General features: G+C 49.9%; 1 protein-coding gene across 4 annotated transcripts; it reads right to left on the reverse strand.

The window, feature by feature from the left end:
- Positions 1 to 1,042: 1,042 nt before the first annotated feature.
- On the reverse strand, positions 1,043 to 15,162 carry Plekhb1 (pleckstrin homology domain containing B1). Of its 4 annotated transcripts, none has more exons than XM_041676486.1 (8): positions 15,016 to 15,162; positions 13,707 to 13,782; positions 12,248 to 12,400; positions 11,513 to 11,615; positions 9,843 to 9,882; positions 6,837 to 6,941; positions 2,590 to 2,689; positions 1,043 to 2,095 (listed from the first exon to the last, which is right to left on the reverse strand). In XM_041676486.1, the coding sequence occupies exons 2-8, from the start codon at positions 13,741 to 13,743 to the stop codon at positions 1,959 to 1,961; spliced, it is 675 nt and encodes a 224-aa protein (XP_041532420.1). In that variant the 5' UTR covers positions 13,744 to 13,782; positions 15,016 to 15,162; the 3' UTR covers positions 1,043 to 1,958. The 4 variants fall into 4 exon arrangements, with proteins under 4 accessions (XP_041532420.1, XP_041532422.1, XP_041532421.1 ...); XM_041676488.1 differs by having other exon boundaries at positions 15,092 to 15,141; XM_041676487.1 differs by having other exon boundaries at positions 15,026 to 15,141.
- Positions 15,163 to 15,683: the final 521 nt, after the last annotated feature.

Genomic DNA, 15,683 nt, shown 5'->3' on the forward strand with positions numbered 1-15,683 from the left:
AGCTCCCAAATAACAACACAAAGACTTATGAAAGCTTGGCCGTGGCTTAGGCTTGTCCCACTAGCTTTAACAACTTAAATTAACCTAGTTCTGTCTCATACCACCCATCCTGCTTCTTCCATGTCTCCTCTTAGTCATGACAACTCTGCCTTTTTTCCAGAGTTCTCTCTCTGCCCTGAAGGCCCACCTATACTAACTGCCTAACTTTTAGCCATTCAGGTTTTTATTACAACGGTCACAACAATACACTTTGATACAGTGTACAGATATCCCACAACATAGAATCATTCTCAATTCTGGAATCTAGCATCCAGCCCTGGCTGCCCTGTGTTTTCCTTTCTATGGCTTTAAATCAGTTCTTGCAACTATTTCTGCTATTTGTCAGCTTCCAGAAGCCTAATGCAGGTTCTATGTGTCTGTGGCCACCAGGTTTCTATGACAAGAATTAATTGGTTCTACTTAGGTGGGGAAGCTACTGTGGAAACAGTTCTAATGCTTGGTAACTAAGAAGATATCCCAGTCAGCAGAGTCCTTGTCACACAAGCATCAGGATCCAGCACTCAAGTAAAAAGCTGAGTGCCACAGCATGAACCTTTAATCTCAGCCATGGGAAGGCAGAGGCAAGGGGATCCCTGAGGATTACGGGCCAGTCAGTTTAGCCAAACCCATGAGAAATCTCAAAAATAAGGTGAAGATTGATAAAGACTCTCTGGCTGTTGACCTCTGACCTGGTGTGTACACACAAATATTCTAACATCAGAGGTCTCAGTGCCATCTCTGGATTATCCATTAACTCAGAGCATAGAACAGAAACCCTGGCATAGCCTCTCCTTTGAGTCTTCAGATAAGGCCAGCTTCCATCTGCCATGTTATGGGTATGGAAAGCAAGGTCTAGAAATGAGTTGTCCAAAATTGTTCAGCTCACATGCTGTTACCAATTCCATCTAACTTCATAATACATTTTATCAGACCCATTTTATCAGTGGGTCACAGAAATGTCCTGATGAAACCTCCCCTGGAGGAACAAAGCAAGCAGAGCCAGTTCTGGGACCAGTCACGTCTTTATTAGTATCTGCAGCAGGGCCAACGGAGCCCTTCTCATCTACAGGGAACTTTAGTGGATACTCTGCCCACTGGGGCCAGGGATTTTATTTAGCTTTTCTATTGGCAACTGGGACAGGGTAGTGGAAGAGTCTGGAACCAGGAACAAATGGAGAGATGGCTTGCCACCTACAAGGCAGGCACATGAGTTCCCCATGCTGGTGCCAAAGTGGGCCAGAGTAAAGGAAGAGAAAAAGCTGCAAATGGTAACAGTCACAGCAATAGAACTGAGCTCATGGGATCAGAAAGGCATTTCCTAATATGAAAACAACTTGGTGTATGGAGTAAGGATATGTGCTAGTACTAACAAAACAGGCAAGATATTCATGATAGTTGAAATCATAAAACTTTCCTCCATAAAGAGCTCTATCACCTTTATCAAGCAAGCTCCTTAGCCTGGAGGACACTACAGTCCAAATCCTGCCTCAATACCAAGCCAACTGTGTTGATTCTTTGGACGTAAGGATGTTCTCTACTTTTTCTTGCTGCCAGCAGCACCCAGCCTTGCTCCTTGCATGTGTCCTAGTCAGACTGATAACTGTAGCTTTGTTGTTTTTTCTTGTGATAGCCATCCCTCAGACACTTGTAGCTAAATGAAGTCATGTTTGCTGTATCTAGAAGAAATAGATCTGTTTGTGATTTATGGGGGTGTCTGGTAATAGAGGTGAGGATTTCGGCCAAGTCTGCCTGAGATGTTAGCTTTCTCAGAGAGGGAAGGAGGATAAGTGGTGGAGTGGGCCAGGCGTAGAGAGCTTAACAGAGAGGGAAAGGTCAGAATGAGGGTTTAAATGGGTAGTCCACGAAGAAAAGCATCTTTTGTGTTCTATGTTCAGGTCCGGAAGTCGGAGCCCCAGGGCTCAGAACCAGCAAGGCGACCACATGAGAGAACCAAGAGCAGCACCTGTGGCGGCCCCAGCAAGCATGCCCATGGCCAAAGGGGCGCCCGCGCTGTAGCAAGGATCCTCCCTCACTATCACGTGTGCCACACCAGGGCCTGTAAGAAGAGCCAAAGGGTTAGTTAGGTTCAACCCCTGTGTCCCTAATCCAACCCCACATTAAGGTATGGAACTGTAAACTCATTCTGCTCCCCAGTCAGAGGAGCTGAGACTTTGAGTGCACTCGCCACTGATGTTTAATGACCCTGGGGCTGGGGGCTGTGCTCCAGGAAACCTCAGGATCCCTAGGCGCCTGGGGTTATATGCAGTATCTGGGGATGGACACTAGTAACCAAGACCTTGGGAATAGGAAGGAGGTTATTGCCATTCCTGCAATAGCCACCTGGGGTCGCCAGCAGCACAGGAATGTCATTGCTGAGAAGTCTGGCTGGGTGGGGCAGGCCCTGGGAGGCTGGGAGATGAGAGGGAATAGGGATCCAGAGTCCTGCTGGTGGGATTTGGAAGATACGTGTGCCCTAAGAGCCTAGTGAAGCTTAGTCTTCTCTGGTGGGTCATGGACAAGGTTTGGTGCAGGACTGTAATGAGCACTTACCTGCATAAGAAGGCCCATAGTAGCTGCGGACATATGTTGTCTCATGCGCGTTGGGGGGCACCACCTCATAGTAGTCTTGATACGGGCTGTAGACGCGTACCTGGGAAGTCCAGTCAGGTCAAATGCCCAGGAACTTCCTGGTCTGGGTTTGGTCCTGTAGCCACCCTCCTCCCCAGGCACCAGGAAGCTAAAGGAAAAGGTACTACCTCCCCCATAGAATCCATGACCCTTCTCTAAACTCAGCCTTTACATCTCGCTCCCAGTGACGCCTTTTCACGTACTCTGGCTTCCTACATGGCTCAAATTTTCCATGGCTCCCAAATCTCCTTTATAGGTCCAACAACTCTACAGTTCCTCTCACTTGGAGAAGCCTGATTACTCTCCTAGTCACAGGAAGAGAACTATGCCCAAGCCGTAGGCAAGAATTAAAGGAGGACTGGGGCAAAGGAAAGGAAGAGTAGGGAGAAGAAGGAATTGAAGTAACATCCAGTTTCTACTACAGAGTGGGTCCCAAGGGAGATGTCCTTAGAGACAGCCAGTGCTGTCTACATAGTACCCAGCGCTGTGGGCTGAGGCACAGAGAAGCTGGGAGTGCTGCCTGCCCCTTCAGGTTTCTACCAACCTTCCAGAGCCTAGCTCAAAAGTCACCCTCTCCAGGAAGCCCTCCTGGTCTCGGAAGTACTTCTTCCTGGGCTCTCTGTGTCATGATAGTTCCCTCCTTATCCTTTGTCTTCGCCTTTCCAGCCTGCTCCTCAGATGTGTACCACTTCAGGACAAAGCCCTCAGCTTATATCACCAGCAGGGAATAGTGCCTGACAGGAGTCAGTAAATATATTCATGATTAGCAGTAACTGCCAAGCCTGACCTATGGGGTAGCAGACCTGAAGGGGATCACGGCCGCCTTGTCTCCTGGGACCTTCCCTTTTAGCCCCCTTGTGTCGCTCACACAAGAAGGCTTTACACCAGGATGGCAACTCTCTTTAGAAGTTCCAGCCTGTGGTGGTGGTGGTGGTGCACGCCTTTAATCCCAGCACACGGGAGGCAGAAACAGGTGAGTTTGAGGCCAGAGGATAGCCAAGGCTACCCAAAAAAACCCTGTCTCAAAAAACAAAAACAGAAGAAAAGGTTTGTATGTGTCCAACTTTACTAACACATATGGACTGTGCTATTCCCCACCTCACAGCCCTGTTCTTGGTGGAAATGCCCTTGTCTAAATGCCAGCACCGTGCACTCGAGCCAAGAAGTCATGTGGGCACCTTGATTAAGGGGTTCCTTCTCCTTTTTACCCTTTTGTGTGTGGGGATGCATGTGTGCCTGTAGTCAAAGGTTGATGCAAGATGCCTTTCTTACTTACTTTCCACTTTATTGTTGAGATAGGAACTTGGAACTTGCTGGTTAACCCGAACCGAACTGCCAGGCCAGCATTCTCCTATCTCAACCTCCCTGGCACTGAGATTGTACATAGCATTGCTGTTGCTGTTTCCACATGGGTGCTGGGATCTAACTCAGGTTCTCATGCTTTCATGGCAACAACTTTCCTGACGGAGGCGTCACTCCATTTTTGAAACAGGATTTTGAATGCAACCTAGTTTGGCCTTGAACTCACTGTATAGATGAGGGTGACAATGACCTTCTGAACTTCCTACCTCTACTTCCCGGGTACTGGAGTTACAGGAAGACACCACTAAGCCTGGCTATAGAACCTTTGCCCTTTGGGAAGAGTGGGTGTTTGATACACAGCCCAAGCTACCTTTGAACTCACAATATTCCTGCTTTGGTTCCTGGGTATTGGGATTATAGGCATATACCACCAAACACAGAATTTTCTCTCCCGGGATGTTGCATACTAGCCTTTCACACCAGGTCTCAGAGTTTTACCTTCTCAATAGCTCTTCTGACAACCTGCGGGCCAATGCCGGGAGAGTAAGCCATTGGCTTTAACAACCTGGACACTAGAGTGATCTTGGTGGGGAGGGGTGTTTTTCAAAGGAATTGTTGGGGAGAAAAGTCAGACTCCAGAAGACTGAAAGATTCTTAAAGTGGACGGACGGGCAATCAACATTATTACATGTGCCTGCCCTGAAGCTTCAGTAAGCTGGCCTCTATAAGGATCCAGAGTGGGTGGAAAATACAACCTCATGCCTCTCCAGGGCCCCTGTCCCTACCCTCCAGCTCTGGGATGCCCAAAAGAAAACAGCACCTGGCAACAGGCAGGTCACCCCAGAAACAACCTCTGTGGGCAGAGACGGTGCTGCCCAACCAGTGAGTGACATGTAAACAACCTCCTGGCCTCATCTAAAACTGTTGTGTTCTTAGTTTTGTGGTCTTTCAGTCCAGTTTTTAGGCCTTGTACTTGCGGTTCCGGGCCTCTCTGGTAAACTGAGCAACATTGATGAAGCTAAGTAACCTCTTGGAGCATGTTTCTCATTATCCTGGGAAACTCCAGAAAAACTACATCTATTGGTCAGGTACTTCAGGGCTCAGTTCCGCATGCCACAATCACCAGAAGCCTCACCCAATCCCCAGAGCTGGGGACCAACCCAGAGCCTCACACATGCTAAGCATGTACTCCACCACTGAGACACAAACCTGACTCTAGGAGTATATATAGTTCAGTGTTACAAACAGTGTTTACACTGGATGGAGGTGGCGCACACCTTTAATTCCAGCACTTGGGAGGCAGAGACAGGTGGATCTCTGTGAGTTCGAGACCAGCCTGGTCTAAAGAACAAGTTCCCGGACAGGCTCCAAAGCTACTGTCTTGAAAAACAAAAAACAAAAAAGCAGTATTTACCTAACGTGTTAGGCTCCAAGTTCAATTCCTGGCACCACGAAATATTTATATGCATTTATATTTATATTATAGTTCCTAGGCCCCACCCCAGACTTAGGAGGCACATACAGGAAACCAACATTTGTTGCTGTCATGTAAGTCCCTAAGCAATTCTAAAACACAGCATCAGTGAGCAAGAAAAGAGTGCAGCTGACCATATACTTCATGTCACATAGCACTAGACCAAGTGAAAAGAGTACAGCTGACCATATACTTCCACAAGCTCCCATGTCACATAGCACTAGACCAGGTGCTCTGCTAAGCCCTGGGGACGGAAAGAGTTGAGGCCCAGAACCTGTGAGCTGGTCTTCATTGCCGGCCTGACTGAACTCAGGAGACACACCTCTGGGCGTGTCTGTGCTGTTTCCAGAGACCTAACTAAGGACGAGAGGGGACCCCCCCCCCCATTAAAGATGGGTTTGCGTTTCAGGCTAAACAGAAGGGAAATGAAAGAGCTGGACACTAGTATTTATTTCCCTTTCTCTGGCTGAATGTGAGCAAGCAGCCTCATTCACAGGTGAAGGAGTGTAATCTCAAACTATGAACCAGCATAAATCCCTCATTGCTTAAATTGCTTCTTGGGAGGTGTTTGGTCATGATAAGAAAAGTAAATATGGGCTGGAGAGATGACTCAGCAGTTAAGAGCAATGGCTGCTCTTCCAGAGGTCCTGAGTTCAACTCCCAGCAACCACATGGTGGCTCACAACCATCTGTAATGAGATCTGGTGCCCTCTTCTGGCCTGCAGGCAGACGTGCAGGTAGAACACTGCATACATAATAAAATCTTAGAGAGAGGAGGGGAGGGAAGAGGAGCAGGAGGAAGAAAACTACTACATCCTGATTCCAAGAAACCTCCAGGCCAAGAACAGATCCACTCCCTTCGTAAGACTGTTCCCATCACTGACCACTGAGTAAGCACATGCTGTACACCCAGCCCTGTGCTGGGTTTCACTGGGCAGAACCATTTAGTCCTTTTCTTAGAGGAAGTTCCCGTTTCAGAGGGTCGAAACAAACAGGAATAAAGTGACTCTGAGGCCAGGTAAAATGAAGCCAGTGCTAAGAACCAGTGACAGTGGACTATGCCCTGAGTGCCTGAAGCTCTGGGAAGGTGGCAGCCTTTGAGGCAGTTCTTTAATGATGAGAAGAAGCTAAGGGTTTGGGCAACAGAGGACAGTGTGAGTATCAGTAGGAGGTGAGAATTACAGCAGCTGCAGCAGAGGGCAGAGCAAACACAGCGGAGAAGAAGTGTGGCGAGCAAAGCTGGGAGGATGCCTTAGGCCTTGAAAGGCAGCTGTGGTCCAGTGAGGAAAGGGGAGCCATTGATGTCCATGGACAGGAAAGGGATGAGACAGGTAACTTTGGAGGCTCATCCTGATGGCCAGAAAGGAGGCAGAATGACTGAGCTTGCACTTACCCAGATCCGCCTCTCAACCTTACAGGGGTTCCAGGAGAGGGTCGTACACCTGACCTTAGGACAAACCCGACGGCTCCTGGGTGGGACGGTGGCTCCAGCTGGGGCCTGCTCCAGCCACAGAAACCCAAGAAGGGAGAGGGAGGGAGATGTCAGATGCCCTTTACATCGTAAGAGACTAGGAGATGTTACCAGGCCCCTTGTGGGAGTCCTGAGCCAGCTGTTCATGTGCTGGGAGTGGGTCAGAGATGGAGTAAGGGGTATCAGTTACTCAGGAAAAAAGGAGCAATGGCCTCCTTCTAGCTCCCCCTCCCCCACCACCTGGTTTCAAGCACATGGGATCCCAGTCTCTTTACCCCACAGTTCTAGCTTCATCTGTGAGTATATCCTTTTGAGCCTTTTCCAAGAATAGGGGAGGGAGGCACATAACACAGGCTACTCCTGCATAGCCTCAGGGACAGAGAAGCCCACAGACACAGATGTGAACATACAGACAGACAGAAATACAAAAACAAACACAAGCACCAACCCTAAAAAAGCCAGGAAGCAAAGAGAGGGGACATGGAAGACGAGGTGAGGTGAGGGGGAGGTACAGCAGGCAGGTGGACAGGCAGAGGAGGAGCAGGACAGCATCATAGAATCACAAGATGCAGAGCGGTCAGCCTCATCTCCCTCCTGCTGTCTTCAGTATCACTGACTGGCCCTGCTTGGGGGGGGGGGGGGGGACTTTGGACCTCAGAGGGTGGTTAGCCAACCTGGCTCCTTCCCTCTGATGATTCTTGGTCTTCCTTCTAGCTTCTCACAACCACCTCCCACTTGAAAACCCAAGGCAGCCCCCAATGGCTGACCTCAGTGTCAGGAAAAGGCTATTCCTCCAACTAGACTTCCAAACCCTTCACAACCTGACCCTGATGGGCTCAGAGGTCGTCTCTGTAATGCCACTCCCTCCATGGTAAACCTTCCAACCAGGCCAGATTCCAGCCCTTAGATGCACGTTTGCAAACATGCACTCATGCACCTGTCTTCCCTACCAAGTCTCCAGTGACTTAAGATTGTGAGACTCTGAAAGAGCCATTTCCCCTTTCTAAACCTTGGTTTCCCTGTCTGTAAAGTGGGTTAATATACCAACTGCTGCCAACCCCAGTCCTTGTTGGAGGATGAAATGGCATAGCCCTGCCAGGGCTTCAGCAGGTGGATATACTCAAGAGGGTTTCCAACTATCTGTCTCCTCTGCTACTTCCCAGTGGACACCCTCCAGGTGAGAAAGCCCACGGGGAGCCTCGGGCAATCCTTCAAACTCTCACCAATCACTAAGCACTCTCACCTGCTTCTCCTAAATACCTGCATTCCTCAGTCTGTCAGCCAGCAAGACTTAACCCAGATCTGCAGCCTGTTGCAGGGAGACTGGCTCCAGCTAACTGGTCCCTGGGTATTTACTCTCCCCTCCTACTGTTCACTCCCTCCCTAGCAGCCTGCCTTTTTGTGATTGTTTTTGAGACAGAGTCTGGCTCTCTGGTCCAGGCTGACCCCAACTTTGGAGTTGTCTTGTCTCTGCCTCCAAAGTGCTGGATCACAAGCACACACTGTTCCACCAGTTCCGGGACGGCTTTTTGAAAATACAAATCTGGCACTGCAGCGAAGGCTAAGTTAGCAAAGAACCTGACTTTCACCCCTAGAATCCATGTAAAAAGCAGGCATGGTGGCATGTGATGGCAAACACAGGAGGATCCCTGGGGCTTGTTGACTAGCCAGCCTAAGTAAACTGGTGAACCCCAGGTCCCAGCAAGCCCTGTCACAAAATAAGGTGATGGCTGAGGGAGGCAGAGGCAGGTGAATCTATGTAGTTCAAGGCCAGCCTGGTCTACAGAGGGAGTCCCAGGACAGCTAGGGCTGTTACACAGAGAAACCCTGTCTCCAAAAATGAAAAACCAAGAAAATAAAGGGATGGCGTTGAGGAAGGTTGCCCTCTGGCCTCTACACACCTGTGCACACACCCACAAATACATGGGCACACCACACATATAAGTAAATTAGCAAAAAGACAGATGTGATCTGGTCAGCCCATTCTTTCCTTTTGCTTAAAGACTGTCAATGGTTTGCTGGTGCTCTTAGGAGACACCAGTATTCTTAGGACAAGGCATGGCTATTTATGCCTGTAATTCTAGCACTTGGAAAGCTGAGACGGAAGAATCACTACAAATTTGAGGTCAGTCTGGGCTGCATGAGTTCAAGGCCAGCCTGAGATTCAAAGTGATACTCTAAGTAAAAAAATAATAATAATAACCACCAATATTCTTAACACAAGGCACAGGCCTGAATCCCCAGCTGTCCTTCTCCTCCCCCTCACACCATTCTCTGGGCGTCAGCCAATCTGACAATTAACTCTTTCAGGCCTTTGCACATACTGGTCCCCTTGGAAAGCTGTTTCCTTCACCATAGCCCCACCTTTCACCCGATTTATATTTATCCTTCAAGTCTCATCTTCAAATGAATTCACATCTGGATCAGACCACCAAAAGGGTCACATACTGAATGCCTCTGCCAGAACGGTAGCTAATATCACAATGGAATCATTAATTAATTAGTTGTTTTATATCTGGCTCCTTCTAGACTGAGTGCAGGAAGGTAGAGCCTACATCCCTTGGTTTACTTCCAGTCCCTGACCCCTGGCATGGTGCCCAACACACCGTAAGATGCATATCTGTTGTAGATGAATGAGCCTCAACCTTAACCATCTGCAGAGAGGGAACACTAACTCCTCTCTCCTCACAGGACCGTTCTGAGAGGTATGATAACACATGCATCCCTCTTTTCTAGCTTCTATGCAACCCTCCAGTGAGTCCTCCTGGAGGCTTCTCTCCCTCCCTCCTGCTGACTCCTCCCTTCTCCACAGGGTACTCCAGAGGGCTGAGTCTGCAGGAATCTCTCTGTCCTAGACTGAACTGACAGGCAGAGACTGACCCATGATTCCATGGCATGTGGGATGGAGAGGAGAAGAGAGGGGCTCACCGGGGTGGAATTCGCCTCCAGCAGTGCTGTCTTCCATGCTCTGCAAAGCAAAACCCACCGAATCATGAGGAAAGATTTGCAGGGTAGACATATGGGGCTCCCACCTTGTAGATGCTCACCCCCAACCCGGCCGGCCCCCACCTCTCCCAACTCTCAGGGAGACAAAAGCAATTGCTCTACTGCCCTGGTCACATGGATGGGCCCTGAGGTAAGCTAACAACTGTTATTGGTTGAGTTTGGTTTTTTGTTTGTTTTCTGTTGTTTTTGTTTTTATGAGACAGGGTTTCTCTCTGTATCTTTGACTGTCCTGGAACTCTCTCTGTAGACCATGCTGACCTCAAGTGCATAGATCTGCCTGCCTCTGCTTCCCGAGTGCTAGGATTACAGATGTGTACCACAACTACCTGGCGAGCTAATAACTCTTAGTCCAGCCTCTTCCCCTCATTTGTCCCAGTTGAGCTGGGGGGGCATCTTAGTGGCCTTCTGAGTCTTGCATGTCTGAGTGATGCTCTGCCTGCAGCCCATCTCCACATTCTGACTTGCACAGTTTCCCAAATCATGACCCAAGCCTCCAGAATGCCCAGTGAATACCGGACAATTGGGCCTTTGTTGATTGTCATGGCATCTGGCTGGGGTGGACAAGGCAGCTCTATGCTATCTGCCCAGATCTTGATTGTCCCCCAAACACACACCCATCTCTTTCCTTCTTCTCTAGGCAGAGGCCCTGCTGTTCAGACTGAGGGTGGGAAGAGAAAGAATGTAAGGGGATGGAGATGGCCCTGAGGATAGATGGCCCTGAGGATAGACGGCCCTGAGGATAGATGATCCTGAGGATAGATGGTCCTGAGGATAGGTGGTCCTGAGGATGGATGGTCCTGAGGATAGATGGCCCTGAGGATAGATGGCCCTGAGGATAGATGGCCCTGAGGATAGATGGCCCTGAGGATAGATGGCCCTGAGGATGGATGGTCCTGACGATAGATGGTCCTAAGGATGGATGGTCCTGAGGATGGATGGTCCTAAGGATGGATGGCCCTGAGGATAGATGGCCCTGAGGATGGATGGTCCTGAGGATAGATGATCCTGAAGATAGATGGCCCTGAGGATAGATGGCCCTGAGGATAGATGGTCCTGAGGATGGATGGTCCTGAGGATGAATGGTCCTGAGGATGGATGATCCTGAGGATGAATGGTCCTGAGGATGGATGATCCTGAGGATGGATGGCCCTGAGGATAGATGGCCCTGAGGATGGATGGTCCTGAGGATAGATGGTCCTGAGGATGGATGACCCTGAGGATGGATGGTCCAGAGGATAGGTGGCCTTGCTTGCACACTGCCGGTTGCTTTCTGACGGTAGGACTAGTCCTAGCCCTCAGCTCAGAGTTCCATGGCATCTCTTCGAAGAGGCTCTTTTGAGATGCCACTGGGTATGCCTGCTCCTTTCAGTCAGCCCAGGTAAGGGATCACTTCACAGGCTGCCAAAAATCAGGTCAGGGGCCCAGCACTGGAAACAGGTGTGCCTGTGTTTCTGAGTTCTCTGTGTATGTGCCAATTACCAGGAGTTATATCTCTGTCCTCTGCTCAGCCCATATGATAAAACCTTGCTACCTGGCCTTAATCCCCTTTCAGGTCAAAGATCCCACTCCACACATCCTGTGAACCCACTCACATGGCATCATCCCGGGTCTCTGCACACAGGTGCAGGCGTGAACCCTCCCGTAGGTTGACTGTCAGCAGACCGTCTCGGCTCCTGCCCTCTGGGGGCTGCACATCTGGAAGACACATAGACATGAAGATTCCAGAAATAGGCCCTAGCTGTCCCTCCTCAGGAAACCACACCCAGTGATAGGGGCTCACTTCTTGAGGTCCTGTTTGCTGGTCATTGCTAACTTCTGATCCCACTTTTTTGCGACTCTGCTGCACCCTCCAGACACTTCCAACCTTTTCGCATCACTGGCTTCCTAGAGCGTCTCTCAGTTACTGTATTTTACTATGGCTTCAGTCTTGGTTAAAGCATTAGATTCACTGTGTAACTCTAGGTCAGTTACATCACTTCTCTGAGCTCCCTTAATTCATCTTCGTCCACTCTCTAGTACCTGCAGGTATTTTATCTGGACTAACCAGGTAGGAACTCAACCAAGGACCAGTTTCTTAACTCATAGCTAACTGACCTGCTGTTGGCAAAGGCCCAGAAGTAGTGTTTGTGGGAGCTCTCTGGAAGTAGGAACTCAACCAAGGACCAGTTTCTTAACTCATAGCTAACTGACCTGCTGTTGGCAAAGGCCCAGAAGTGGTGTTTGTGGGAGCTCTCTGGAAGCAACCAAAAACCTCCCAATTGTAGTCCTCAGATACAGGAAAACCATGACCATGGACAGAGTTCCACCAGAGAACTGTTTCTGCTCACCATGACACTCTTGGCCGACCTTTATGTCTCGGACATTGAAGTGGATAAGCACACGATCCTCCTCGTCCTGTGCCGTCTCATCATGGTAGTAACCCAGCGTGCCGTCCAACCACAGAGCAAACCAATTCCTCTTCCAACGGCGGAGGATGGAGCCTGCAGGATATTCCAGGCCCACTGGGGAAGCTGAACTCTGACCTTACTGGGGCAAGATTCCCAGATAGGCTTCCCAAATCCCCTCAGCTCTGCCCCCATCACCACCACTTCTAAAATGAGGACAAGGCCTCTCGTGTATTCTCATCCCTGCCAGCCACTGCCCCGACACACAGTAGAGGCTCAGCTGTGACAGGCTACTCACACCAACTTGTGAGAGCTTCCAAGAAAAGCCCGAGGCTCTTCAAGGGCAAAATCCTCTCCCTGCTGGAAGCCTCTGTTTTGCTTCTCATCTCTGGTTTGAGTTACAGTCATTTGTCTCTATCTCCTGCACCACATGGGGGATCTGCATCTCCCCATGGGTCCTAAAACCCAACAGGACTGGTGTCTGCCAAACCAAATGAACTAAAAATGGACAAGAAAAAGGACCATGGGGGCTCCTAGCCCAAAGATCTCCAAGACAGCTCTTCTTCAGTTTACAGCTTTGGTTGGATAATGGGGGAGGGGGTGACTTGGGGGGCTACTGTGACTCTAGACATTTTACAACGAAAATGGTAACAGGATGTACAAAACATTAGAGGGCTTCTTAGCCAGGTGTGGAGACTCACACCTATAGTTCCAGCACTTGATAACTGAAGGGAATTCAAGGCTAGTCTGGACTACTGAGTAAGACCCATCTCAGAGAAGATAAATAGAATTAGGCATGGTGATATATGCCTGTAATCCCAGCACTCAGGTAGTGGAGACAGGAGGTCAAGGGTATATTTGACCACATAGTGAGTTTGAGGCCAACTAGGGCTACACGAAACTTTGTATTCCCTCAATGCTTCACAACGCCCCCAAAAGAGGGCTTCTTAGAGCTAAGGCTCTGAAAACGAGGTGTGTCTAACTTTGTCTGGGCCTTGGTCTGTGTCCCACCTGGGTTGGGGTGCTATGGACACACAAGGCTTAGTTTGTACCCCAAGGAATACACAGCTTAGAGTCTAAGGCCAGTCTGGGCTGGGGAAGGGAGGTGGGAATAAGACAGGTGAGAACAGTTGTACTATCAGTCAGTGTGGGTACTGAGCAGGGAGGTGGGAACAGCGGTACTACCAGTGTGGGCGCTGATGCAGGGAGCCTCTAACCCAGCTTTAGTGATGCAGGGGCGGAGAGCGTTCCTCAAACGACAGCCAGGAATGGGAAGAGAAGACCAGAAGGTTTTGGTGTAGGGAGAAAGGTCTGCCATGATGTGTAGAGCAGTGTCTCTCCTTCCCACCGCGCCCCAGAATCAGGCACAAGGCAGACAAGGACTTAACCCAGTAACACTCACTCTGTCTCCACAGCCAGCCGCCCCTCACCAGGGCCATTTCTTCAAAAGGACTTTCCAGGGTGGAGTCGGGTGGGACCTGTCAGAAAAGCCAGGACACACAAACCTCACGATTCAGTGCAGCTCCTGAGAATGAAGCCCCCCAGCCCTACCCTCCCTAGAACCATGCAAGCTTGTCTTTGTCAACAAACATAGGCCAGGCACCTTCCGCCCACCCCACAAGGCTCTGCTCCTGTAGAGAATGGGCACACTGTCCCACTGGGGTCAGCGGGCAGCCACCCAATAGGACAGGGCGGGGGTGAGAGCCAGACCCTGCTAAGTCCCTGCTCTATGAAAGAGACAAGTAAGGATGGAGTGAGGAATTCTAAAAGCTCATAAAGTGTTAGAAAATGGGACCAGCACAAAGTGTCCGAGTTAGGGCAATGAATTTCCATGATAGAAGAGCCTCCTTCACACTGGAACCCCACAGGGGCTGTGCCATTGAGCACTTCTCTGCCTTCATCCAGCTTCCCAACCATCCCTGCCTTCATTCCTGTTTTAGAAACAGAGAAACTGGGGCTCGCAGAAGTCCAGCCTACATAGACCTCCTTGACTGGCAGTGGAGCCAGGATCCACACCCAGCCATTTCAGCTTCTCTTCAAGAGCTTTTAGAAGATGCAGTGCCAATAAGGTGTTGTGGCATAGCCTTTAATCCTAGCAACTGGGAGACAAAGGCAGGCAGAGCTCTGCGAATTATAAGCTAACTTGGTCTACATAATGAGTTCCATGCCAGCCAAAGTTACTCTGTCTCAAAAAGCCAAAACCAACCAAATAAAAAACCACCGCACTGTATGCAGGATCAGGCCTACTCAGAATCAATACTGTGTGGGGAGGGGTCATGCACGTTTAGTCTTTAAAGACAACCCCTGCCCTCGCGCACGCAGGTGATTCCAAAAGGGTTTGCCTGCCACTGCAAACCTCCCAAGACAGCCCTGTTAAGTGGAGACCTTTATTTTACAGGTGGTCGAATTGAAGTGGGAAGGGCAAGTGGCACACCCTTGTATGTGATGGAGCTTAGATTGGATGGAGTCCAGGTGCCTTTTAAAGAGGCGCCTCTGCCCTTCCCCCACCTGCGCAACTAGGGCTGGCACACCGAGAGTGGAAACCGTAGCCTCTTGTGTTTCTCCTCTAGCTGCGTAACTAGGGCTGGCACACCGAGAGTGGAAGCCTTAGCCTCTTGTGTTTCTCCTCTAGCTTATTCCCCTCTCCAAGGTCTGACACAGACCTTACAGTCAGGAGCACACTCCCTCTCAAGTTCCCCGGATGCACCCACCTCTGCACACCTGTTGCCGAAACTGCTGCCACAAAAGCCCGCTACTGAATGAAGCTGCTCCCCTAGCCAGTCGCACCTGCGCTTTGCGTACCCCGGAGAGCGTGCGGCTTTGCACTCCCCAGGCTGTGCCGGGGGCCCAGCTACCCTCAGGCCCCGCCCTCTAGTCCCCAACTCAGTCCCAGGGAGGGGGCGTGGCATGGAAAAATTCAGTGACCTAGACAAACTGGGATTTGTAGTCTGCAGTCCTCCGCAGAGCAGTACAGGCTAGAGTACCCAGCAGGGGTAAGAGGCTACACATATACTTTTATTTTCTTCTTTTCTGTTTTGAAACAAGGATCTGCCCGTATTTCCAGGCCTGCCCTTCAAATGGTCTGCCTGGGCAGCTGGGACTACAGGTGTGTACCACCACACCCAACTTAATTTTCTATTAACACATTTATTTGCTTACTTTTCATAAAATTTGTTTCCCCTTTTGGTACTAGAGATGTATTCCAGGACTTGCTAAGTACTGACCTACACTCTGTCCTTGACATAAAGTACTTTCTCTTAAGAATGTGTGGGTGGCCGGGCAGTGATGGCGCAGCCCTTAATCCAGCACTCAGGAGGTAGAGGCATGCAGATCTCTGAGTCTGAGGCCAGCCTGGTCTACAGAGTGAGTTCCAGGACAA

Source organism: Microtus oregoni, unplaced genomic scaffold (genome assembly GCF_018167655.1).
Source record: "Microtus oregoni isolate MIOR12 unplaced genomic scaffold, Mior012 000027F_ref0000203, whole genome shotgun sequence".
Lineage (NCBI taxonomy): Eukaryota > Metazoa > Chordata > Mammalia > Rodentia > Cricetidae > Microtus > Microtus oregoni.